Here is a 27,620-nt window from a genome sequence, read left to right on the forward strand (position 1 = left end):
AGTGCATCATAACCTAGCAGCGACGCTCTCAGCTGCTCTGATTACAATGAGAGAGAAACATTGGGTACAAAGATTTACCCGCAGTTGTGGTGGATAGCCTTCTGAGATTTACTCGCCAAACCTAAAATCTACCCGGATTCGGCGCTTGGCGGCAGTTAATTTTGGACCCTGTCATTATCCTAATAATAGTTTGTATGACCTTCAATCCAAACAGTCAATGTGTCTCTGAAATACCAACCAAGGGGATTAGTTAGACTGTAAGAACCTATCCGGACTTCAACCATAGTGACTTGCCCTTACTTTGGAAGGCCATACCTCCTGTCGGAGGGCTTTATCCCCTTCCTCTGCCTCTTGGTTACGTTCAAATATATGTTCTAAAACGTCTTGGGTTGAAAAAAAAGATTTTGCATAAACAGAGCAAAAACTATGTTGTTAGATATTAGCTAAAGAAAACCATACGATTCTATTGATTACCATTCTGGATATTTATACCGATGTAGCCTACACTATGCGTTCCGTTGGTGGACAGTTTTGATGGAACTCTACTTTTGCCTCACTCAGGCTGTGATCCCCATAGGAACGCAAACTTTTTCCTGATCGCTTTATTAGAATGTCTGGATATTAGCTAAATAAAACTGTATGATTCTAGTGATTACCGTTCTGAAAATTCATATAAATGTACACAATGCGCTCAGTCAGCTGTGGTCAGTTTTGTTGCTACTCTACTTCTGCCTCACGCAGGCTGTGATCTCCATATGAACACAAACTATGTACAGATTGCTTCGTTAGAATGTCTAATAAGCTAAAGTAAACATTTATGATTCTAGCGATTACTCGTTCTGGATATTTACAGAAATGAACACTATGTGCTACTTCCGCTGGGCCACGGACGGAGACCTAGATATCCGAAAGAAGTTGAATCATAGTCCAGGGGTATTCAAATCTGGCCCTCAAAGCCAGTTCCATTCCATTTTTATCATTGCAACCCTCTATCAGAGACCTATTCAGACTTAAGACACCAGGTTCAATTATGATGCGGTAGAACAGAAAACCAGCAGGCTCCGGCCCTCTTAGGGTAAGATTTGAATACCCCTGTCATAACCAGTGCAAACAGCCGGGCCATCGCCAACCTTACATACTAGTTATGGGTCGTTCGCAAACGATTTGTTCTTTTTGAACAAATCTTTTTGGTGAATCATGAGTCATGATTCATCTCAGTAGGATCTTCGAATCATATTCATTACATTTAGAATTAACTTGTAATACTATTATCTTATGGTTTCTGTCAGTTTCAATGTAACCCTGAGTTGCCCTTGTGTTGTTTGCCCCTTGGCCTGCAGTCAGAAGTTTTATAAATCTTCTGATAATATACATAATCAACATAATTAACAGTGGGAGTACGGTTCCTTCCTATTCCCATCTTTATAACAAGTGTAGCCCAACTTAGTGATTTGAGTGGTGGGCTGACTGAAATTAGTTGAAAGATTCATTCTTTTTAATGAACAATTCAAAAAGATGCAGATTAGTAAACTTCCCATCACTATTGCAAACAGTACACTTATTGCAAAAAGCTAGCTAGGCTCAAGGTGAGAAAACAAGATATTGGCTCTGAATTAGTAATGTATACTTTAATTTTTCCACCTATTACAAGACAATGTTCATTCCAAAATGTTGCTTTTATTTATGTCATTGTAAATGACGTTGGCTGGTGCCTTCTATTCAAAACCTGAAGGATTAGCCAATGAGCGTGGAGCACAGCTAGATAATTTCTACCAAAGAAAAATTCTGATTGGATATTTCTTTTCTAATGGATATTAACCCTACTTTTTCCAACACAATTTAGACAGAAAATATTAAATCAATGAAAACAAAATTGCTAATTATAATATATATAAAATATATAACATTTGTATCTATCCTCTGAGGGCGTAGAGGGCCCTGATGATTCCCCAATGACAATACCCCTGTTCTCTGCTTTGCAGCACATGACCTCCCTTGACAACATTCCTATCATTTGAGACATAAAAAGGGACCAAATAGATCGCAGATAGCCCAAAATCTCAAGCTAGCTGTGGAGTGAGCTCACTGAATATTGATAATACTGTTCCATGAGTATAAAATAAAAACTTCCTTTCTTTTTGGACATTAGTATGGAATTTTAAATTGTGAGAATACAATTGTGAGTAGAGTTAATTGGATTGGTTTACGTAGATAAATAGAAGGAAGCATGCATATGTTTTGAAATGTTTGTGATTAGAATAGTTATTCTAATCACAAGCATTTTAGATATCAGTTTCTGTGGTCCTGAGCCAATTGACAGTGACCGAAAGTAGTTTATGTTCTTACATTGCCATTGGGATATTTTTTACCCCTCATCAGCATCAATAAAACCCTGAATGATTGATGTATCTTAAGCCTAATCTTAAGCCGCTTCCTTCTGACAGATATTTGCCTTCCTCATTTTTATTTATTTAGATTGGTGAGTGTATCTGAGATGTGTAACCAAGAGTTTGCCTCAACTGTATCGAATAGCTAGCCAAAAGCTATACTGCTGATAACCCTAATTCCATCTAGCATGTAAAACTAATGACAGACTAATATGCTGTTATGCTTTTAAGTAACTACCATTGCAAATCTTACTTTTACTTGTTAATATTCAGTTAATTATTTAGTGAAAACCCTTCCTTAACCCCACCTCACACTTTTATCTTGGTAGAAGGATGACATAATCCTCCAACTGACCAATAAGCAACTACCCTGGTGTTGAGGTACACCCACACATCGCTACATAGAAAATCGGCCTTTTAATATACTTAATAAAACATTTTGGAAGGAAAACTAAATTAGTCATATGTTACGTAATTGTAGGTCATATTTCATAGAAATCTGGAAACACTGGGCAGTTACTTTAATACCTTTGGACTCCACTCAATTCACTTTGTGCAAATAGGACCTCTATCTCAATTTACCCCCACTTCTCTGTTTTCCTCTCTGCAGATGTGTCACACATAGAAAATGCTGTAGAGGCAGAGTAGACACGAAGGCAGACACAAATATTCCCCTTTCTACCCCTCCTCTCTCTTCCCTCTCCCGGGACAACTGATTAAGTGGAAATACAGTGACTGGGCACTTAGAGAGTAGTTAGCTTCAGCAGCATTTCGAAACAGAGCATTCCCCCTGAAATTAATGTAGACTTGGCATCCCTTTTTTCACCTGTGGAGCAGACAGCTAGGTTTCCATGCCACGGGGAAGTAATGTGACCTGCCATGTTCTATTATTTCCAATGTGTATTTAATTCTGGATTTAAATATTTGACAAAACGTTGATTGGTGTTTGAGTGCACTTTAAAGTTTGAATGTCTTGCTCTAGAGCAAGTGTGTGATCACAAATTCCCCAAAAATATGTATTGTGTGTCTCCACTAAATCTATTGGTGAAAGGAAATCGCAAACAAAATAGCTTGGTGTTTTAAGACATGATAGTTTCCAGAGAATAAAAACTTCAAAGTAAGCTACATATTTCATAATGGTTTGATCTACAAACGAATACTATATGTAGACTCAGTGGGCTGTCAGCAAGAAGTAAATGTCAAGATTTTATTCTGCAGTGCACGGAAGCTTCAGAATCCATTTAAAGTACCACGTTTTCAACACTGGGGAAAGTGCATATGAGGGATCAAGTTTAAAATAAACATTTATTTTACTGTATATTAGAAAGAGTTATCTGATAAGTTTTTACTGCATATTCAACACATTTCTATTGGCCATCACAGCAAAAGCCAAAGTTCATTTTCACAACTCAGCGCTCCTCTATCGCCTGAACTGTCCCAATAGACTCCTTCCCCCGTTAATACATACATACACACATCTTCTTACGCTTCATCTGGAGAGATGCCCAGACTTCCCTCTCCCCAGACACTTCCTCCAGCTCTTCTGGGGGGACACCGAGGCGTTCCCAGGCCAGCTGGGAGACATAGTCCCTCCAGCGTGTCCTAGGTCTTCCGTTCCGGAGGCATCTGAAACAGATGCCCAAGCCACCTCCCCTGTTAATATCCCAGATATTTTACTCTGTCTCCGCCCTCCTGTTTGCACCTAACCCACTCTTGTCATCTGCCATTGTCTCACCTGTGTCTTGTTAAGGTGTGTACACACTGTCTGCTCGTTAGAGCTACAAAGAGGCACTATTTCATTAATTTCCAACGAGAGCCAGCGAATAACGGTGACAGCGGGCAGAGCTAATCTCGGAGAGACAAAATCTACCAGTGACAGTTGAAATATTTCATCTCATCTTCATCCGCTTATCCGGTATCGGGACGCGGGGACAGCAGCTCCAGCAGGGGACCCCAAACTTCCCTTTCCCGAGCCAGCTCTGACTAGGGGATCCCGGTCAGTGATTCCGCGACCAGGACAGAATCCGCATTGTTCCTCTTCAATCTGAGGTTCGACTATCTGCCAAACTCTCCTTTCCAGTACCTTTGAGTAAACTTTCCCAGGGAGGCTGAGAAGTGTGATACCCCTGTAATTGGCACACTTCCTCTGGTCCCCCTTTTTGAACAGGGGAACCACCAGCTTGGTCCGCCACTCCTTAGGCACTTTCCCCGACTCCCATGCAATGTTGAAGAGGCGTGTCATATGAAATATGTTCTACTTTATGCTACTTTCCAGCGAGCGGGCAGTGACGGAGTTCGGCGACTACCAATGGCAGGACAGATGTTCTCCGCATCTTGAAGTCCCTTCTCTTTTCTACTCTCTAACTAAAAACTCACTCGCTAGCTAAAATAAATTGACGAGAGAGAAAAGTATAATTGTGGTCTCTGGTTTCCCCATTGATTATGATTCTTCTCTGGCTTCATGCAGAGATATATTTAAAAAAAACTGAAGAATACCGGAATTTAGGAAGAAACCTAGAGAGGAACCAGGCTCAGAGGGGTGACCAGTTCTCTTCTGGTTGTGCCGGGTGAACATATTAAGATAACAAGTTGTAATAATTAATAAATGCATGTGGACTGAGTCCAGAGTCTATTTAAACCTAGTCCAGGTCGAAAGCATGACCAGATGGATAAGGACAGGGACAACCCTGGAGGATGTGGGTCAACAGAGTGGCAGCTGAAATCATCAGGTATCGTCTTGATCTGCAACACAATCAGGAGGACTTTGGACAGGAACAGTCTTTAAAGCCTGGTACTCCGGAGGTGTGGGCCAAGACCTCATGTCCTCCTAAGTTTAAAAACAGGGCAGGAGACAGGGAACATTTTGAAAATGCATTCCTTAGATCTGCAAGGATTTATAGTGCAGAAGGAGAACTGACCCTACTCACCCGGCACAATAATATAGCAGCGTAAGACCTTGGGGCTGAGACAGGGGGGTCCAGTGACTCTGTGGCCCTATCTGGGGGAGGATATGTTAGCTTAGCATATTTGTTGTCTACACAGACATAGATTCTGAAACTCAAAATCTTATAGCTAAATAATCCATGGTGTGACCAACTCCATATGTTAGCTTTGCAGAAATTGCGTCAAGCGATTTGAGAGTCAAGGGATTAGAGACTTTAGGGCCTTTAGAATCGCAGTGGTTTAACAGACGCTTGGCTGTCTATGACCTCAAGCACAATGACGTGTCTACCTGGAACCCCGAAAAATTGCATTTCCCTATAAGAACAGCCAAAGAACCTTTGTGGGGACATTTATTCAGTAGACCCAAACCATGAAATTCTTCAGCAAAATCTTGTGGAAAGCCTTCCCAGAAGAGTGGTGGCTGTTCTATCTGCAAAGTGGGGGGCCAGTTCAACATTCATTCCCATGGTTTGGGAAGGGGAATTACAAGTAGCTGTGATGGTAGGGTGTCCACGTACTATTGACCATAAACCTTCTCTGCAGTCTAAATATAGATTTTCTTTCCTTAGTTGACAATGGGCCATGTATACTTTTCTTCAGGATTTGTGTGGAGACTATGTATCTGTGTGGGGAGTTTTGGTCCAGCACCAAGGCCAATGTCTAGATTAGCCCCTGAAGCCTATAGGGTTACCATGTAAACCATTAGACATCTGAACAAACAGTTAGGAAGAGGTAGAAGGTACAGAGAACAAAAGGTGCAGCTATTTTTCTTTCTCTTCCTCTTTAGAAGGCCTCACTGGGTGTTTCTGCCATGGGATTACAACTAAATCCTTTATTTTATTTATTTTTGAAAACAGTAACATAATACTTTGAGTTGTTTGATGTGTGCTGCTTGATTGTGATCGCGTGCATTCTGAGGTCATATTAACATAAAGTATACTAATTTAATTTGTTTAAAATCTGTGTTCAGTCCCTATATGTTTGGATGAAAACCTTTTACTGGACTTGAGTGTGCATTCAATGCACTTCTTTCAGCCCTGTTTTGAAAAGGACATGTCTATGTATGTTTACCAGGACTTTCCAAAGTTTTGGTCATGACAGGGGTCCAGATTTTAATTCATACTATATTTCCAGGAAAGAAAAACGATTTGAGTGTAAACTTAACTTAAACCAAATATAAATCATGCAGACAGTAATAAACCCTAACCCAATGTTTTTTTTCTTGTTCTTCCTCTTTTATCTAAATGTTTGTATTTCACTAGGAATTACTATGACAGTACAGATTCATAGCTTTTATTTTATATATAGATTACTACGCAAAAGTCTTAGGCACCTAGAAGTCAAACAAAAGTAATCCATTTGGATAGTAAACCCTTACTACCCAAATAAATGGCCTAAGACTTATGCACGATACTGTACATATTGTTTTTTAAATGAAAATGCTTTGTATACAAGTTCAGGCTCTCTGCCATCTAAGATTTCTACACCAGGCAGTGTCAGAGGAAGGCCCTAAAAGTAGTCAAAGATCCTAGTCAAATATGTAATCAACTATTCTGTACACTACCAGTGCTTCAAGTGTTAAACCATCAGAATCCTGCAAAGCTTTATCCCTTTTAAACAGGGCTGCCAAATAATACAATCTCAGTGTGCATTACATATCAAATGTATGTTTTTGCACCATGCTTTCAGTATTTAATATTTACACAAACATAGTGAGAACATGGAGTAGCAGTAAGTCATACGCAACACGAACATGCATGCATACCAAAGACACACACACATACAGCTCTCAAACACAAAATTCTAACAAGCCTGCAAGCAAGTATATATTTATAGTCTGAACTATTGTCAATAATGCATATGACAATTAAGTTTATGACCTCAATAATAGTGACATGGAAAGTTATTGAATAGTTCAATCAATCTCCTGATTAAAATCCAATTGAACATGCCTGTTATTTGGTGAGGATGAAAATAACAAACAACAGCTGATGTTGGCTGTAGCACAGGTCTGGAAAAGCATCACTAGAAAATGCATACATACATATGGTGTGTTCAGTGTTTTGCAGACTTTATGCATGCACAGTACACATTGTATATGCAACAAAATACTAAACATACTGTATGTGCTTACATACATTGAGTTACATGTTTTGAAGATGACATCAATCCATATTTTACTTTGATCTGTGTATTCTCCATTCTGTCCTTCTGGTGGTTTCTGACTCATAAGTCACTATGTGGTGCATTACAAAGCAGGAAAGGTTGCTGAAAAATTGCTCTTAACATGTATACTGTGTAAAATCAGAAGAGATAACCACTGGTCGCTTCAATGGCAGTTCCTCGATGTTCCATTCTTGGGCCACCCTTATTCTCTAATTACATTATTAATGTTGACCCCCCCCTTATCCACCTTCATGCAGATGACACAATCTAGTATACATCTGGCCCCTCATTGAACTTGTAGGGATATTTTCATAAAATGTTATTTCACATTAACCTGATGAAGAGTAGACAGAACGTCTCATGTGATCACTTGCATATTAATTGAGTGTTAATTGATAAAACATTTAACCAGGGCTCATATTATTTTCCCAAACAGTTTAATGGTTAAGAGAGAGTGATGAACTATTGTTCCCATGGTCAGTACAATGAGTGGTTGTTGTTATCTCATATTTGAGGACAGAAGGACCTGTAGCTTGTCCTTGACTGTCTTGGCAAAATCTTGGGAGGATGAGTGAGCCCATAGATAAGGAAATCTTTCCATTTCAGAGAATATGCTGAGTCATGATGAGTAGTGGCTGGGGGAGCGAATCCCAGAGGGTTGTGAAAAACATGATGGAAAATTCGAGAAGGATCCATCCAGAAATTAGCATAATGGGAGGACCTAATATCATTGTATAACCATACTGTATAAAAATGTGCGTTTAAGGTTTGGAAGTCGGTTGTTCTGCAGACCAACATGGCTTGGTTGCTCTGCAGATCAGCACGGCTTTATGACGTCAATAAAGTCTACTTTTGGATTCGAAGGCTCCTGAGTCTTTGCATCTTTTATTGTCTGGAAATCTGAAGTGTTTTCCACGACAAACTCAACATATCTGCAATAACATACAATATGCTTTCCTTGATCTCCAACTACTCCTCAATTCCAGTAAAACAAAATGCTTGCTCTTCAATCAGAAATGACCTCTGCCTACCTGCCACACAAAATGTTTTACCTTAAATAGATCTGAGATATGTCTACCCTGAAAAATGATCTTTGATTAGATTATTCCCTCTCTTTCCTGAGCCACATCAATTTAATGTTACATTGAGATGTTTTTTTTCATAAAAACTCAAAATAATCTTTCAAGGTGACATTGGTCTTATGCAGGTAAATATTTGTAAGAAATAAAACGCAAATATGTGTATTTTTTATTTTTTATATGTTCCATAAAGTGCTTCCAACATTTTAACATAGTCAACTTGGGTGGGAGATCCAATTTAATTGGCTAATCCATCCAGATTACGTTATAGGTCATTAGCTTTTTTCCTTCTGGTGGATGTGACCACAGCTCATCAGGAGGGATCAGTCAATAAAGTGCCTAAAATAGACAACTTTAACACAGAGCTTATGTTAATGATGCTGCCTAGGCTGGAACAGACATCATAATGGCACAAATACACAAATGACACCTCATTCCACCTCTTAGTTTAATAATCTCACGCATTTGGTCAAATTAGACAAGATTGCATATCTGTCTTTTAGAGATTACTGTGGCTTTGCTCAATAGGAGCCTGGTTTCATTCAAGCACAGTGACGTACACCAAAGAGAGGAGTGGGGAAGTTGGAAGCCCGTCCTCGAGCTCCTTACCAGGATGGGTTGTAACCTGAAGCCAAATGGAGAGAGGGAGGGAGGGAGAGAGGGAGGGAGAGAGGGAGGGAGAGAGGGAGGGGGAGATTGAGGGAGAGAGGAATGGAGGAGACGAGAGAATAAGAGATGTCAGAGAAACAAAGAAAGGGAGGCAAGGAAGGAAAGAGAGAGGAGGGAGAAAGAGAAAGCAACAGAGGGAGGGGAGAGAGAAAGAGAGACTGGGATGTCAAACCAGCTGAGCTCAGAAAGTAAACAGAGCTCTAGACTGCAGCATGCTTTCTGTGGGAGAGGAACTGCAGCTGGGCAAAACCCACCGGGTGAGCCATACACTTCCTCACACCGGCACCCACCGCTCTCCCAGGAACCCCAGCACTCTTCTTTTCACCTTCCTCATCCTCATCGTCCTGCCCCAGGGGACAGCATTACCCAACGGTAAGAGCCCCGGCAAAACCAGACATGTCTATCTTCCCCAGTCGCTCCACCCTTCCTCCATGTCTTTATTTTTCTGTTCTTTCTCTGTTTCTGTCTGAGCTCTTTGTTCTTAAATAGTCAGCATCAGCGCTCTCAGACGTGCTCCTATTTCTCTCTTAAAGACAGAAATGCTCTCAGAGTGCCTTATAAAAGAAAGTGATGTAAAGTCGTTGTTTGTTTATCTTAAATAACCAGCCATGTGGTTCTGAATTATTATATTACCCTAATGGTGTTTACAACACATTATTGTTTTCATAGTGCAAATTATTTTATTTGGGCTGAGAGTATTTTATAATTTTATTTTAGCTTGCCATCTCTTATCCGAGCGATGTTCTGTATCCCAAACAAAGCCACAACTTTCCTTGTAAATAGGTGGAGCCCTACTGAGCACACTAATCGTCCAATTGAAAGTCTGGCAGTCTGTATCTATTTACAAAATGTTGGTATGAGGTTTGCTCAGAAGCATCTGTCCATTGGTCCTTGATGACCATTTTAACCACTGCGAGGCATGAGTCATACTGGAGTGAATGATGCAGTTACTGTCTACCATAAATCTTAGACCTTTCCAACGGTATGACCTCACCATCTGAACCCTCAGCAAAGGAATACAAAAACACTATTACTCACACCTTTAAAAGTAAAATAAGGTACATTGGAAAACCTGCTTTTTATGAGATTGGTTTTTCAAATGAGTGTAATTAAGTTTTCTCCCTACATTGATGAGAGTCGTACCACAGTTCACTAGTTACCATGTTAGAAGCAGTGGTTTCAATAGTGAGACTATGGCTATAGTACAGAACATTGCAGTCAATTGTTATGCAATTCACATTGCAAAACACAGTGCCATTGCGCTTAGTGGGAAGGCTCTGGGTTTGTATGCTTTTTCCTAAAGAGCAGAAGTACTAAGGAGCCAAGTAGTTGGGGTGAACACAGGGCGAGAGAGAAAGATATAGAACGAAGAATGAGGGAGGCAAATGCAAAAAGAGGATTCTTGTGAATATCGTAAACTCTCTGAGTCCACTCAGCTGCAGCCTGGATATTATTTTTTGTTAATGTGGGGCTCTCCCTCAACTGTTGATTGTACTATCTGAGAACCTCTTATACACTTTCGACTTTCAGGTCAACAGATACTATTTTCTAACAGCTTATATTGCTATCCCCAGGAGGCTGGTTTAGGCTAATAAGAAGTTAAAAGTCAAACATGACAACCCAGGTCACTGGTAGGGGAGACTGATGAACTGGATAGGCATGATAGGGGAGTAGTGAGAATAAATGAGAAAAGCTGAACACGACAAAAGGTGAAGGACAGGGAAAAACGAATAAGAGCAAAGGGCAGAGCGGCCCTGGGAGAAGAAGAGTGATGGAAGAAACGACAGCGAGGAAAGAAATGTTGGAAAATCCAGCGTTTGGAAAGTACAATATCAAGTTAAAAGGCCAAAATGCCTAAAACAAATGTGCATATCAGAAGCTCCAGTTTGAAATGTATTTTGGTATAGATTTTACATTAATGTCTAGTGGATTTTCTATATATATATATATATATATATATAAATATATATATATATATATATATATATATAAATATATAAATATATATATATAAATATATATATATATAAATATATAAATATATATATATATATATATATATATATATATATATATATATATATATATATATATATATATATATATATATACACACACATACAAAGCGATGGGGGGTTACATTCAAATGGTTTCCTGAATGAGCTATAGGCACTGTAGTGGTTGTTCGTAGAGATCTATGTTTGAGAATGCTGTCTATGTGTGCACATAGCAACAGCACCACCAACATACACTGTCCCCACACATACAGCAAAACCCCCAAGGGAGTTTCCTGTTCCACGGCCGCTAAATCGTTCAGGCCCTAAAATACCAGACAGCTGCTGCTGTGGGCAGCCAAGGAGAACTGATTCAGCATGTGCACACAAACACACATGCTAACCCACAAAAGTACACACACACACACTACAGCTGATGAATCAGATCAGCTATTTTTCCCATTGCTGGTGTCACAGGTACATCACTCTGCCAGCAGGGACAATGTATTTGGTAGCAGATGCAACGTGTCATCTTGTTGACACAACTGCTTGTGCTTGTCATACAACTTAGACAAAAAGCCTGCCACTGGAGATGCCATGAGACACAGCTCCTGAATCAAAATGTGTGCTGTGACATACAGACAAGCTGCCATCAGCATGCAGTAGCAGAAGAAGGGAAATAAGATGTTTAACAGTTTTGACAGAGCCTTGCATAGTCTCAAATACCACGTTAAACCATTGCTTCAGCAGAACTGAGTGCTTTTTTGATCTTGGGTGCTGACTAGTATACAGACTCCCACACACAATCATACATGTATACACACAGATACACACACACACACACACACACACACAGTCATACAGACCCACAAGTACAAACACATTGATGAACACACACACACAGATGACAGAAAGGTTCTGATTCCAGTTTAGGGGTTTAATGAAGGTTCAAACAGACCGGGATACATAATAGCACAATGAAGAAACGTGGACTTCCTGGTATGTAGATTGACAATTTTCTATGTGTCTTTGTGTGTTTGTATGTGTGGGGTTCTGAAAAACAAAGAGGAATTGAATGTAATAATGAATGGCATGTGTTAACGTAATAGACCTAATATTGCATAGACCATAATCAATAAGATGGCAACAACATATCCAAGATAACACCACTACATGAGCAAAAACATGACCCCATGTAGCCTTATATAGCAACATAGTCTATATCACACAGAATAATGAACTTGAATGCACAATCCCCAATAACATGCACATAAACAAGCTAATACAGCAACTTATGTACAGCTACAGGTACAATATGAATGTAATATAAATGTTGTACAGTACACATCCAATGTAATATGTCAGAAATAAGTTGACAAAATAAGACTAGCTCGCAACTGTCATTTTTCTTAGTAAATACTGCAAATTAACATATAATGAAATAAGACATTAACATTACACATTAGGTTTGTTTCCAGAAACATTGCCATATGTAACAAATATACATATTCATATCTTAAGGACACACACAGGCTTTGTATAAACAAAGGATGTCATCTATAGGAAGGCACAAGAAGTAACTGGAGATTTAGAGATTTAGTGCTCCTTGTTGTAACTCCCCCAGAGATAGAGATCAACCATAATGCACTGCTTCCCTTGGCCAGTGGGCAGAGCTACAGCTGTCCTTATGACCTAATATTCTATACCATAACTAACTACTATGTTTACTACTAAATGTGTTTATTTTTCCTAGACTTTTTAGAGCTGCCCCAAAATACTGACCTCAAATTGTTCCTAAGAAAGGCAAGAGTAGGTTAGATGGGTCAGTCAAAGGTTTACTGTCCTTGTACTTTCAGTCCGGGATAACGGAGAAAACTACTAGATGAGCGACAGGTATAGGTTTTGTCTTTGACCTTGACGTCAGCAGACCCCGCATGACCATCTGTGCTAGGAGGAATTTTGATGACCTTTCCGATGTGCCAGAGGGCCCTGGGAAGCTTGGGGTCAACCAGCATAACCACCATATCTTCCTTGAGGTTGGTGGTAATTGTATGTCACTTCTTGGAGGCTTGGAGAATGGGTAAGTGATGCCTGATGTAGCAAGCCTAGAAGTGATCTGTCAGGATCTGGCTGTGTCTCCATCGATGTCTACTTACTAGTTCTGTCTCCAGGTACACCACTTGTGAAACGGTGTCCCCAGAGGACACGTAACCCAAGGGCTTGGAATTCTGAGTGCCGTCTACTTCAATAAGAACCATACACTCTACTTCAATAAGGACTGTCACTGGCTGTGCACCTACTGTCCTGTACAGAACTGTTTTAACTGATCGTATTCCTCTCGCTGTTTCCTCCCTGGAAGTTCATCCAAGAACAACTCAGCAGGGGACCTCTTGACGGACCATAAATCTCATGAGGAAGAAGGGGCCATGAGGAAGGTGTTGGCATCAATGCTGGTCAGGATGTCCAAGTCAATGGTCCATGTGGTTAAACACTTGAATATTATCCACCTTCTTTTCCAGTTTGACCTGAAGAGTCCCAAAGCAGTCCATTTTGGTAGGCATGAGTGGAAGGCTGGCTTGAAGAGGCGTAGGCATGCGGCTGGGCAGATCGGCCATCTTAGTGACAAAAGGCCTATACTTCCATCGATGGCACTCAGAGCAGGTGTTTTGGAAGCATCGGATAGCTTCACACTCACGGAGGATCCATTGCTTATGGCTTATCTCTGCAAATACCCTCTCAAGACCTGGATGACTCAGTTGTCTATCATAGTCTTGAATTAGGAGTCCTGTGAAGGGCTGACCAGAATTGAGGACAATGGGATGAACTGTAGATTCAGGTAGATCTTCTGCTTGACGTAGTCTGCCACCAACTCGGATGAGCTCTCTGGAGTCATCAAGCTCCGGAGACAAGGTAAGTAGGCGGCTACTAGAAGGGACTGTCGTACCAGCCTTTAGAAAACGCAGCTCATCTGAGAAGCTTTCTTGATGATCAGCTTAATGATCAGCTGAAGAGTCAACTCCCTGGTCAGCCACCCCATGTAGCTCATGTAGTAACCTCTATAAGCACGTTCCAGATGGTACATTGGCTCACATCTGGGTCTTTAAGATCTGCCACTACAGAGGCGACACTGCAGAAGGATGATTTTTAAAGTTCAGAGGTATCTTCCTCTGGGGTAACATTAGGCTTTGCCGGCCACTTGTCTGGATTCTGTAGAAAGAACGATGGTCCCTGGCTCCACATGTTGGGCTTTGCAAGTTCCTGCAGAATCTTGCCTCTCGTGATATCATCTGCAGGATTCCTAGCCAAAACAACATAAAGCCATGCCTGAAAGTCTGTAAGGTCTTGAATCTCGGCTACTCTGGTGCCTACAAAAACTTAAAAGTGGCAGGACTCTGACTGCTGCTGCCACGTAAGTACAGGTATGGAATCTGTCCACATAGTGGTCTGTTCAATCTTTAAGATGAGCACTTTATCTTACAACTTGGCTAGCTGGGCTCCAGTGACTGCTGCACAGAATTCCAGTCTTGGCATGGAATGTAGTCACTTGGGAGCAACGCTGGACCTGGCCATGATGAAAGACAGTTAAACTTTGCCATGACTATCTTCTGTTCTCAGGTAGGCGACGGAACCGTAGGCCTTTTCTGATGCATCACAGAACTCACGGACCTTGCTTGTGACATTCAAAATGTGCACATCCATCAGTAAATAGCACCTAGGCAAGGTGATGTGAGGTATGACTTCCCAGTCATTCCAATATTGGCATCCGCCAGAAGCCAGGAGCACTCTTTGCTTATCCACTAGCTGTCTGGCTTCTGCTGGTGTTGGTAAGCTCTGGAGGAAGCTGTTAACATAGAAGTATCTCTCCCCTGAGAATCTAACATCTCTAGGCTGTTCTCTGTGACATGTCGCTAGAGGGAAAGGTTTGCACAGCACGTGCTGCAGGTGGTGCCAAATAGCAGCACCTGCCACTCAAAGGTCTCTTGGGGGGCTTTTATCCCATCATATCATGCCACAGAAACATTAGGAGGAGTCAATCGTTGGGCAGGAGGCGGACCTGATGAAACATCCCCTTGATGTTCCCACTAATACCAATGGTGTACTCATGGAACCGCAGCAATACTCCCCCAAAGTAGGTCCAGGCAGCAGGGATTAATTTAGGTTGAGGTTCTGGAACTGGAATGAGCAATTGAATACGATGCGATTCTTGCCATTGTGACTGACTATGTGGTGAGGGATGTAGCAAGATTCTCCTCCTTGAGCTGGTCTATTGTCGCTCAACCTCTTGACTGAATGTTCCTGCACCAGCTTCTGTATTTCTGCACTGTAGGCTGCAGTTTCTAAGGCTTGGCATAACTGATTCCCTTTGACCTTGGAAACAGGGCATGTCTCTCTTGTGCAGTAAAGGGGTGGTGTAGCGCAGAACTCCATCTACCTCCACCCACATAGTTTCGGATTCCTGGTTCTGCCTTGACAGAGTCACCTCCTTTTGTATCCCTGAAGGGTATCAATCTGCCAGAGCTTCTCTACATTTCTGAACAGCTCGGATGTTAGGGTGATGATGAAGGTCAGTAGACACTTGTGCCTAGAGGTGTTGCTCCACCAACATTATTGCACCTTGCAGTGTCCACCCTAGTCTGGTCCGAACATCTGCTGGCCAGCCCAGCAGCCCTAACCTTACTGGTTTGATAGGGGTGATCAAATGGGAATGATCTGCACCATTGAGGACTAGAGGCTTGGTGTTGACCAACGGCTGTTGTATCTCTCCTGAAGACTAACTAAGGGATAAATATAGTCTGATAGTCCAAGACGTGTTGTGGTGAAGGCTCCTTTTATCTGAAAGCTGTTCTTAGGCTGCCAGGCTGGAGAGAGGCCAAAGGTAACTGATGCACATTGGAGGGTCTGAATGCCAAATGGTTCAGAGTGCTAGTTCTTCTGGGTTACCCTTTGTCCCGAGCTTATGTGCAGCCTCTGGGAGGAGACTAATATGCTCTGACCCATCATCTAGGTCTCTGTGTCTAGGTCTCCATTGTGTAGGAGCACCCTAATAACCTTCAGCTGAACACAGTTGCAGTCGGCTGGGCGGTCTAGGTAAAGGATCTCATTGGTTGTGTTCACCAGGTAGTTCTCCTCCTTCATTGGCTCCTTTGAGGGTCTAGTGTTGACGTCATGAAGGACTCGTAGGTGAATTCCCTGGCAGAGACCGCATGGCTTCTTCAGATTACACTGGGACGCTTGATGGTCCCTTCCACAACGCCACCACTTAGTGGTCTAAATCCACTCTGTAACTTGTTCCTTGGTGAGCATCTGGATAGTTGAGCACTTATTTAGATAGTGTTCAGAGTTATTGCAATATGGACAGAATGGTTTCACCTTGCCTTTCTTGTGGTCAGCTGTTGGATCCTGTGGCAGATGCTCCACTCTCTGGGGTAATTTTTGCTTCATTTATATATTTACATATAACACAGAGTAGTTGTACAGAATGTAGTGGATGAAACCAAAGTGAAAAAACAGGAACAAAAATGAAGAGTTCCATTATCCCTGCACCCCTGCCAGCAAAGGTTTTTGTTAAACAAATTTTAACAGATTTGAATAGGAATATTCTGAAAAAGGTAAAGTAATTGCAGAAAGAAAGATATTTTATTATCATACATTTTTCAAAGCATATATTTTGGGAGTGTCATGGTACGGTGAGCAGCAGCGCCACCGTTCCATACATCCTCAGTTCCCATCACTTACGAACACATCCTGGACTTGGTTTCTGTCACATGTCTTTAATAATGCACACCAGGTCCCTATCACACCATTTGTAAGTGTTTAAATGTTTCCCCTCTGCTCTCCGCATTTGTGGATCATTGTTATTGTTGGATGTCGTTGTGTGTGTGTGTGTGTGTGTGTGTGTGTGTGTGTGTGTGTGTGTGTGTGTGTGTGTGTGTGTGTGTGTGTGTGTTGCCGTTTGAACGTAAGTTTCTTTAGAGCCGTTGTGTACTGTTGTTTTGCTGCTTTTGTAATTTTCAAAATATAACTGTGTTCTGAACTCAAGTGGTCGTTTGTTGTTAGAGTTCTGTGCTAGTCATGGATTATCTATAACGAACACCATGTTCGAACATAAGGATGCTCATAAGTGTACGTGGTACCAGAGCACCTTAGGCCGAAGGTCGATTATTGATTTTGTGATCGTGTCATCGGATCTGAGGCAGCATGTTTTGGACACTCAGGTAAAGAGAGAGGCGGAGCTGTCAACCGATCACCATGGGGGAAGACTCTGGAAAGACCGGGAAAGCCCAAACGGGTAGTGCAGGTGAACTGGGAACATCTGGAGGAGGCCCCCGTCTGAAAGATCTTCAACACACACCTCCGGCTGAGCTTTTCTGGCATCCCTGTGGAGGTTGGGGGCATTGAAACTGAGTGGTCGATGTTCAAAGCCTCCATTGCCAAAGCTGCGGTGGGGAGCGGTGGTCTAAAGGTCTTAGGTGCATCAAGGGGCGGTAACCCTCGAACACCCTGGTGGACACCGGTGGTCAGGGATGCTGTCCGACTGAAATAGGAGGCCTTCCGGGATATGTTATCCCGGAGGACTCCGGAGACGGTTGCAGTGCACCGACGGACCCGAAGGGCTGCGACCTCTGCTGTGCAAGAGGCAAAACAGCAGGTGTGGGAGGAGTTTGGGGAAGCCATGGAGAAGGACTTTCGGTCGGCACCAAGGTGCTTCTGGAAAACCATCCGCCACCTCAGGAGGGGAAAACGGGGAACTATCCAAGCTGTGTACAGTAAGGATGGGACACTGTTGACCTCAACTGAGGAGGTAATTAGGCGATGGAAGGAACACTTTGAGGAACTCCTAAATCCCACTAACACGCCCTCTATAGTGGAGGCAGAGCTGGAGGCTGATGGGGAAGCATTGTCAATCTCCATGGCAGAAGTCACTGATGTAGTCAAACAACTCCACAGTGGCAAAGCTCCGGGGATTGACGAGTTCCGTCCAGAAATGTTTAAAGCTTTGGGTGTGGAGGGGATGTCTTTGTTGACACTCCTCTTCAACATTGCGTGGGAGTCGGGGACAGTGCCAAAGGATTGGCGGACCGGGGTGGTGGTTCCCCTGTTCAAAAAGGGGGACCAGAGGGTGTGTGCCAATTACAGGGGTATCACACTTCTTAGCCTCCCTGGGAAAGTCTACTCAAAGGTACTGGAAAGGAGAGTTCGGCAGATAGTCGAACCTCAGATTGAAGAGGAACAATGCGGATTCCGTCCTGGTCGGTCCTCTTTACTCTAGCAAAAGATCCTGGAGGGGGCCTGGGAATATGCCCATCCAGTCTACATGTGTTTTGTGGATCTGGAGAAGGCGTATGACCGGGTCCACCAGGAGATACTGTGGGAGGTGCTTCTGAGGGCTATCCAATTCCTGTACGTCCAAAGTGAGAGCTGTGTTTGGGTTCTCGGTAGTAAGTCGGACTCGTTCCAGGTGGGGGTTGGCTGCCGCCAGGGCTGCGCTTTGTCACCAATCCTGTTTGTAACTTTTATGGACAGGATATCGAGGCGTAGTCGGGGTGGGGAGGGGTTGCAGTTCGGTGGGCTGGGGATCTCATCGCTGCTTTTTGCGGATGATGTGGTCCTGATGGCATCATCAGTCTGTGACCTTCAGCACTCACTGGACCGGTTCGCAGCCGAGTGCGAAGCGGTTGGGATGAGGATTAGCACCTCTAAATCTGAGGCCATGGTTCTCAGCAGGAAACCGATGGAGTGCCTCCTCTGGGTAGGGAATGAGGCGTTACCCTGAGTAAAGGAGTTCAAGAATCTCTGGGTCTTGTTCGTGAGTGAGGGGACAATGGAGCGGGAGATTGGCCAGAGAATCGTAGCAGTGGGGGCGGTATTGCATTCGCTTTAACGCACTGTTGTGACAAAAAGAGAGCTGAACCGGAAGGCTCCTGCTGGAGTTGCTGTCCCCACGACCTGATACTGGATAAGCGGATGAAGATGAGATGAGATAAACTTTGTGTTGATAAATCTTATTCATTCTTTTGCATCGGCATGTGCATCAGTTCACAACCAAATACATTTAGTCAAGTTTATATTTTGGATAGGGGTTCAGTTACATAGAAGACAATGTCATCAGTGTTTAAAAAATGAATCTCTTTGTCAAGTACCCGTTTTGTGTTCCTAGTCAACCTGATAACTTTGAATATTCTTGCCACTTCCTGGACAGTCTAGAGAACTTGTCATTAATCCCTGAATAGCTGGTTTATTTCACAACTTTTGACAAAAAGGAATATCAAGATGATTGTAGGAGCAATCCCCTACTCTTAAGAGTTTCTACCAGAATACTTTGAAAAAACAGCAACATCAACACCTTACAACTGGTACAACCAAGACACAATCCGTCCAGATTTAAGGCATAATTAGCCAGTAGCTGAGGTGTGTGGTGTCTTTGTTAATACTGCTGGGCATTGTCAGACACTGCTTCAGTTAGTTGCCCTGGAGTGAGTCAATGCAAAGTGTTGAGAAACAGGTGTGAAGATAATCAGTACCCAAACTGCAGAAGATTATTGTTCTGACACAATGCTCTCCTGGCCTGCCTTTTGAACAAAAAGCGTATTTCCTTAATATTAATTTTGCACTAAGGGCAGTGGTAGTGGACCACTAGACAGGTTTTCTTTCTGAAACCCTGTCTGTTTTTCCACTTTCTGAAATTAGCAAAATAATACATTGATAAAAATGAAGTTGAAAGAAATGTAATATATTGGATCATGCATATTTCATATGGGTGGTATATTGGGCTGCAGGTAGCCTTGCAATCAAAGCAGGCTAGCGGTCAGAATATCAGCAAACAAAAGGTGGCTAGATTAATCCCTTTATCTTCAAGGTGCAACAAATCTGTAGATCCATCCTTGAGCAAGGCATTTCATCTTATTTGAGTGTCGGAATAGGGTGTCGCAGTTTAAGGTCCTGACTCCGGACCACACATCTCATGGCGACGGGGATTTCACAAAAATATAATGATACATATAATGTAGGTCTATGTAGGTTACCTAGACACCTTTTTGTCAATAACAAGGTATGTTTGTGTCGAGCACCACAGTATCCACAAAATTATAATCTGATCGGAGACAGTCCACCTTTTGAAACAAAACTACAAACTACAAGCATAAGTTTGAGAAAAAACTTATTTTTTATAGTCTTTTTACTAAACTACTAAAATTGTTCTGTATTATGTAATGTTTGATGTTTTGTGCAGATTCCAGGATGGGCTGTTGCCAATAGCCAATGGGTATCCTAGTATAATCCAAAACAATATGGCTTTTCTCTCCACTAGGTGACAGGATTTTATTTGAGAGGGTCAGATAACTATTTAGATTTCCCCGGCTCCTGGAAGTTCATGTCAGAGCAAATCTTCTGGCTGCAAAACATCTTGGTGATAGCAATTGCATAAAGCCTGAGAAGTCACACTAACATTACATAGACCAGCCAAAAGCCTGGAAAAATAATTTACTGTGAAACTTTCTTTTTTTTTTTTCATTCTTAGTTGTCAGCTAAAAGCACCAGTTGCATCTGGCTAGAGAGACTGTTTGCCTGGAACTCTATCAAATATTCTCAGCAGGCTATGTGAGGAAAGGGACACAGACACAGATCACACAAGCATGTGCAGTATTTCTTTATTGAGCTTGTTGGGTGGTAAGGGGTTGTGCAGAACTACAGTAGCAGTGCCCCTGGGCAGGAGTCATTCAGCCAGGCATACTCTGTTTGGCTGTGGTGCACTGCTGTGGATGCGGGCAGATGTGCATATGGTTTGTATACAAAGAGAAGCATCAAGCTGTGATTGCACCTGGCTCATTGAAACAGGAGCCAACAAGATAAAGGAAAACGTAACGCATGTATTGAGAACACGGTGAAGCCAATTTAAATGCAAAGTGCATTTTTTACTGCATAAGAAAATGGAAGATAAACGTATGAATAAGAATGTGGTTGGTGCCCTTTCTCCTTCACTCACAATCATGTTGTGAGCTACACGCCAGTTGCAGAAAACTCCAATTTTACAGATAATAAAAAATGCAAGCACTAGGGCATTATTAGACATTTTAGTGCCCTCATGCACGCACTAACACTTACACACACCAGCCCTAATGTTTCACCTTGTAAAACTATTCACAACATTGTTCATTTCCAGTTTACGGTCTTTGCAGGTGTTGAGCTTTATGCCTCACAGATGTACACTCAGTGGTCAGTTAATTAGGTTTACTTTATGTTTATAGGGAATTAGGCAAAGTCTCTGCTTTGCATAAGACCTGATCATAGATTGCACATCAAAGCACGGCCCAGGAAACATGTACTGTCTGCTGCTAATTCCTGGTCAAGAGTCATTAGTAGACAAGAGATTTGCATTCCCTTCAGATGCATTCCTGCATGGTCAAGCACTGACAGAGAGAGAGAGAGATATTTAGTTATGCTCTGAGAGAATACAACCTATCAGTAGCTCTGTCTCAGTAAACACAGTGGTCTCTTTACGCAGTAAAAACCATTAATATAACACAGTGTGGATGTATTTGGCCCAAGAAAACAAAGACCAGCAATTAACAATTCCAGGGACAGCCTACACTGCGGTGTGTTGTTTTGACGTCACAGGAATGTGCTTAGGGAAGCCTAACAATACCACAAAATATAACTTTCAGCATCTCTAGAGGTCAAAAATCACGTCTATCAATATGAAAACCAGAAAAAGAACCAGGCAAGCCTAGTTCAGCTGGCCCAGGATTAGAAGTGATGAATGTAGTTGCCCTCACTGGATTCAAACCTGGGTCTGCCACGTGAGAAGCTGTCTGTAACCAATACACCACGGAGCTATACATATGCTGTGTTTGTATAGCGTCTTGACTTTAGATCATTTTGTCACACATTAACATCAAGTCAAGTTTCGCTAGACACCATTAAGCATTGTGTTAACCTGACTAACATGTCTTATTAAGGTTGCCTCCACCACAAATAGTATCTATGAACTGTAATGGCTTTTACCACTGGCCGTTTTAACAGCTTATTCACCAGTGATAGGCTGACTAGTATCTACTAATTACTACTTGGAATAGTCAGAATTTAGCAATTTCTAGCAAGACTGAAGATTAACTTTACACTGCCAAACTAATTCATTTCATGGCACAGCAATGTTAGTTTTTCTTTCATTCGTGAATGGCATTGATACAACATCTATCAATATAGGTGACGATAACTGACTTTTTCGTCAAGTGAAAAGACAAGATAATTGTGGAAACCCCTACTCTAGCCTATATTACCCCAAAAAGCATGCACTGATGCATGCACTGATGCATACATGGATGCATACACAGATGCACACAGAGAATTCACCAGAAAAAGTTTTTGCTGAACAAATCAATTTTTTTTTTTTACTGTGTTGAGGCTCGAAATGCGGGACCTCTTGTATGGAAGTCGGGGTCTCTAACCACTACGCTATTTAACAAGAGTCAGTCAGTCAGTCACTCACTCACTAATAATTCAATAATTCTCTATTTTCCTGAACACTTAAAATTGAAAATGTTGACCTTAGAAACTACCCATAATGTAAATGTATCAGAATTTAGTTGACCACAGGTGTAGTGATATATAGTGTCAGGCAACAGTTAATTAATGCACCAATTTAAATGTAATAACACTGTCTCTTGTTAAATAATAGCAAGTCTATTTATATTATCCACCTGACCATATAATTGTCTAATCATAGCAAAAACATTAGTATTTGTCAGTATATAGCCTGGCCTGGCATCTGTCCTGCTCTAGACTAAACAGTCTACATTGGGGCTCATAACCATAGGGTTTGGAGTTGTCTACATTAACAATTACAGATCCCATACAAATAACAAGCTCCCATAAATGTTTTTAGATTGATGGATGTACTGTACATATGCAAAGTGCATTTGTACAGTACATGCAGATTGAAAACATCGAAGTTTTGACCACAGAGTTGTTGCGTTTCACCCATCGTGGGAGTCACCCTAGCTGGTAGTGTATATACACTAGGGTCCATACTAGAGAAGCTTTTACCGAGTAGCTTCTACCAAACAGCAAGTTCCCTGGCAAGTAGTTATTTTTCACTTCAACTTTACATAAACACTAGCTTTCTGGAGATCTTTGTTTAAACACTACCTTTTGAAGGATTATCCTGGCGACATTTAACTGGCAAATATGCTTTGATGTTCACGGTTAATTAAAGCCAGCCTACAGTTAAAACACTGTTTTAGTACTATCTACACTTGATATTGTAACGGGGAGAGAGGGAACGGACACAGAGGGGGTGTTCAGGGCACTGGTGGGTGTTAAATTTAAAAAAGAGAAGGGTGAAGAGAGGAGGTAAGGTGACAAATCAAAATATCAAACCCCATTTTTGGGGAGGCAGCGTCAACTCTGGGATGGCCTCCTGGTAGAGGTTTAGAAGGAATGGGGGCTTGAAGTCAGTCTTACAAAATGTAGTTTTGCAAGAGGCATGTCAGGGTCAGGGCTTTGCCGTCTACTCTGTTCCTATTCAGAAGTTGTCTTTCCGTAAAAAAAAAGAAAAAACTTATTACACTTGAACTTTTGGACAGATCAGAGAACCGGAACCTTAATTGGTCAAAAACACAGGAAAAATATTGTAGGAGAGGGGTAGGGACAAAAGATGTTCTGAATTCTGATAATTCCCTGGAAGGAGGAAGGAGAATGTTTGCTATTGGAATACATGTTATTTGAATTTTTTCACTAGCAATTCCTTTTGTTGTTCCATACTGGCAATAATACGCACATTTGTATTTAGAATTTTGTGAATATACATCCTGGTTTGGATCTATATTTTATTTCAGCTGTATTATGCTACACCCCATCTACACAACCTAGCTTCCGGGGCACCAGAGAGTAAGGTCGCACTGACAATGGCTCTGCATTTACTTACTATTGTTTAAAAAAAATAATCATGCTGCACTGTGGCTAATGCAGTATGATCGACAAGCACCTTTGGATATTTGTTCATCATTGAACACAGACTTTTACACCACTCACCGGAGTGACTGTGGCAGTTCGTTCCTTCTGCCGCCGATCTGTTTACCAATACGCCGATGGAAGAGAAAGGAGAGGGGCAAACGTGCCGGTGTCCTATGCAGATCTCGGATGAGATACTGCAATCCGCCCTTACCGACCATTCTACTCACAAATGTTCAAATACCTGGTCAATAAAATGGATGAACTACACATATGGATTAACTTCAACCAATGTGTGGTCAGTTTTGCTGGGTGTTTTGGGTCATTGTCATGTTGGAAGGTAAACTTTCTGGCAGAGAACAGCAGATTTTCCTCAAGAATTTGACAGTATTTTGCCCCATCCATTTTTCCTTCTATCCTGACAAGTGCTCCAGTCCCTGCTGAACAGAAACAACCCCATAACATGATATTACCACCTCCATGCTTTACTGTACGAATGGTGTTATTTGGATGGTGAGCTGTATTGGATTTTCACCAGACATATCGTTTGGTGTTGAGGCCAAATAATTCAGTTTTAGTCTCATCTGACCATAACACCTTTTTCCACGTGGCCTTAGAATCTTCAAGGTGTGTTTTGGCAAAGCTCAGTTGTGACTGCATGTGGCCTTTCTTGAGGAGTGGCTTTTTTCTTGCAACCCTCCCATACAAGCCACATTTGTGGAGAATTTGTGATATTGTTGTCACATGCACACAATGACCACTCTTTGTCATGAATTCCTGCAACTGCTTCAGAGTTGCTGTAGGCCTCTTGGTAGCCTCTCTGACCAGTTTCCGCCTGGCTCTTTCATCCAGTTGGAGTGACGTCCTGACCCAGGGAGGGTCTGTGTTGTACTAAATACCTTCCACTTCTTAATAATAGACTTCACTGTGCTTCTAGGCACTGATAAAGCCTTAGAATTTTTTTTTATCCATCTCCTGTCCACAACTTTATCCCGGAGATCTTTTGACAATGCCTTGCCACCCATGGTTGATTGTTTTCTTCAGTTGCACTACCAAGGACTGAAATGCTTCAGGGAAAGCTTGTTTCATGCTGAGCTAATCAAAATGAACACAGCTAATCACAGTTGATCTTTGTGTGCTATTGAGAAGGTGATTAACTACACCTGGTTATGTTTACAAGTCATTTTTAGGAGGGGGGTGATTATTTTTCCAACTAAGTGATTCTGTTTTTTAATTAGTAATTTTTTTTCTTCTGACAAGTTGGTATTATATCTTTCACTTGGATGTTCTAAGTTATAAATATATTATATATAATAATATTTTAAAGGGGGGTGATTTTTTCTATACCCACTGTATATGGATGTAACTCCAATCTTACCTGAGTTCTTGTTGATTACCACTGCTAATCCACCATGTCTACAGCCCAAGGCCATCCATTGTTCCTCTGTGTCTAGCACAAAGAATTCAAGTTTGCTACTTTTTCAATGTCCTATTAGCTCTCACAGAGATTTTTACATTTTCAGTGTGAGTTTCAAATATCCCTTAATGACCCCCAGCGTCCGTTGTCTTGTTTTGCACGTGATTTCAGTGCTCACTCACTCAGAGTTCCAGAGTGTGATTATGACGTCACAATACAATTTATCCACAACTTCCCAAAAACACCACACTGCTACTAGTTATGCATCTCATTTTTGATTAAAATTATATTAGCAAACTACTACCGGTAATAATACTGTTAAAAAAGTATATGGAATAATTATTGACCAACCGTAAAAATTGCTGTCTTTGTTCTGAAGATTGTGGCGCAAAAGATACTGACACGCTTCACTTGTTGTATCAACAAAACATACGCTAACTATCAGGCAATATGGGATGCGTAAATCATTTATTCACGTATTTATTCAGAAGCACTCAAAAGTTTATGACAAATTATGAATTCCGATTACCATAGGTACTAATGGACAAATACGATTAGTGAAAAAATAGATTTCTGAAGATTACGTTGAGCTTTTTTCTCAAGAGCAATTCCTGAGGAGGACACCAAAAGTAGTTTTTAATATTGTTTCTGTTTGCGCCATCGGTTTGCTCGCTACTGAAGCTCCTTTGTTTGAACTAGTTACAACCACCAATGACAGACTCCCTCAGATTCCCACACACGCACTGTTATTTATATTACCTGCATAATGTGCCACTGCTGAGGACAGGATCAAACCATTGTGAGGCAATGGGTGGGGGGGGGTCGCAATCTTTGAAACTTAAAAACGCGCTATTAAATGTATATAGTCAGCAATGTTTTCATTTCGTCTTTTAAATATTATTGAAATTACGTAGTTCAGTTTAGAGTGATATATTGGGAAGGGACAAATCATAGCTTTCCCAGGATCGCTAATCTGTCTGGAAGACGAGCAATTGTAAATGACCATACGTCCAGTCTCAGAGTTATCATCGTATCATCTTTCTTCATCTTTGGTTGATAATAAAACATAGCAGCACCCACAAACGGGTAACGTAACTCAAAAAGGTTTTTACGCAATGATTTTGACCGGGATATGGCAAGATAATAGCATTCATTTTTGTGTCACTCGTATTATATTTATTTTAGAAAAATAATACTGCCAGTGTTGGCTGCCTGTCGGTACAGAAGTAACCCTTATTGTCCCCACTTTGAATGCTGGTAACCTCGTTAATATCATAGTGTAGATCTTCAAAAAATGACGATGAGGACATCAAGTTATAAACGCTGTTTGAGCTAAAAGTGAGTAAATAAAAGCGCGGTCGACCAGCCATCGTTACGTAACTCGTACCTAGACGTTTTAGACCTAATTGTGCGTTCTAAACAATACGTTCTAATCACACCGGTGGGATCGTACATGTCAAAGGGTTTTAAGCATAGACTGTAAAAAAAATGGACGACGCCCTTTCGCTCTTTTCCATTGGTGAAAAATGAAGCCACCAGTGTCCTGATACGGCGCTGACATCTTGGACTTGCGTCTGCGCAGATAGCGATCTTGGGACCAGTTCTGCGCAGTAGTTATGCGCAGTAGCGAGCAGGAAGTAAAGCCGTAAAGCCGCGAAATCAACGGCCCCACCCCTGTGCCCCGCCCTCACTCTCCCTCGCAGAATGCGCATACCGTAATCAATCGCAAGTCCAAGTACAGTACAACCTTTGCTTGTTAAACCTAGACGATATGTTATAGCCTAACTTACACCATGTTTAACCTTAATTTAGAATAGGCCTAATACAAAAATAATTGGTAACTTCTAGCTAACGATCACCTGCTAGCTATTAACGAGGCTTGTTGTCTTTTAGCTAACGTTAGCTAGCCCATTACATTTATTTACTAATTAAATAGCTTATAAATTTAACTTACCGAACTGAATAATGAAGAAAAGAAAATCAGAATAACACCATCACTCATTTACTTCATGTGACA

At 41.6% G+C, this 27,620-nt stretch overlaps 1 protein-coding gene across 1 annotated transcript in view; it reads left to right on the plus strand.

The window, feature by feature from the left end:
• Window positions 1–9,372: 9,372 nt before the first annotated feature.
• Window positions 9,373–27,620, plus strand: part of pamr1 (peptidase domain containing associated with muscle regeneration 1) — a 48,296-nt gene continuing 30,048 nt past the window's right edge. Inside the window, exon 1 of the mRNA XM_013138965.4 lies at window positions 9,373–9,616. Within this exon, the coding sequence (XP_012994419.2) occupies window positions 9,457–9,616 (160 nt within the window). The 5' untranslated portion in view covers window positions 9,373–9,456. The remainder of the gene's footprint in view (window positions 9,617–27,620) is intronic.

This window comes from Esox lucius, chromosome 19 (assembly GCF_011004845.1).
Source record: "Esox lucius isolate fEsoLuc1 chromosome 19, fEsoLuc1.pri, whole genome shotgun sequence".
NCBI lineage: Eukaryota > Metazoa > Chordata > Actinopteri > Esociformes > Esocidae > Esox > Esox lucius.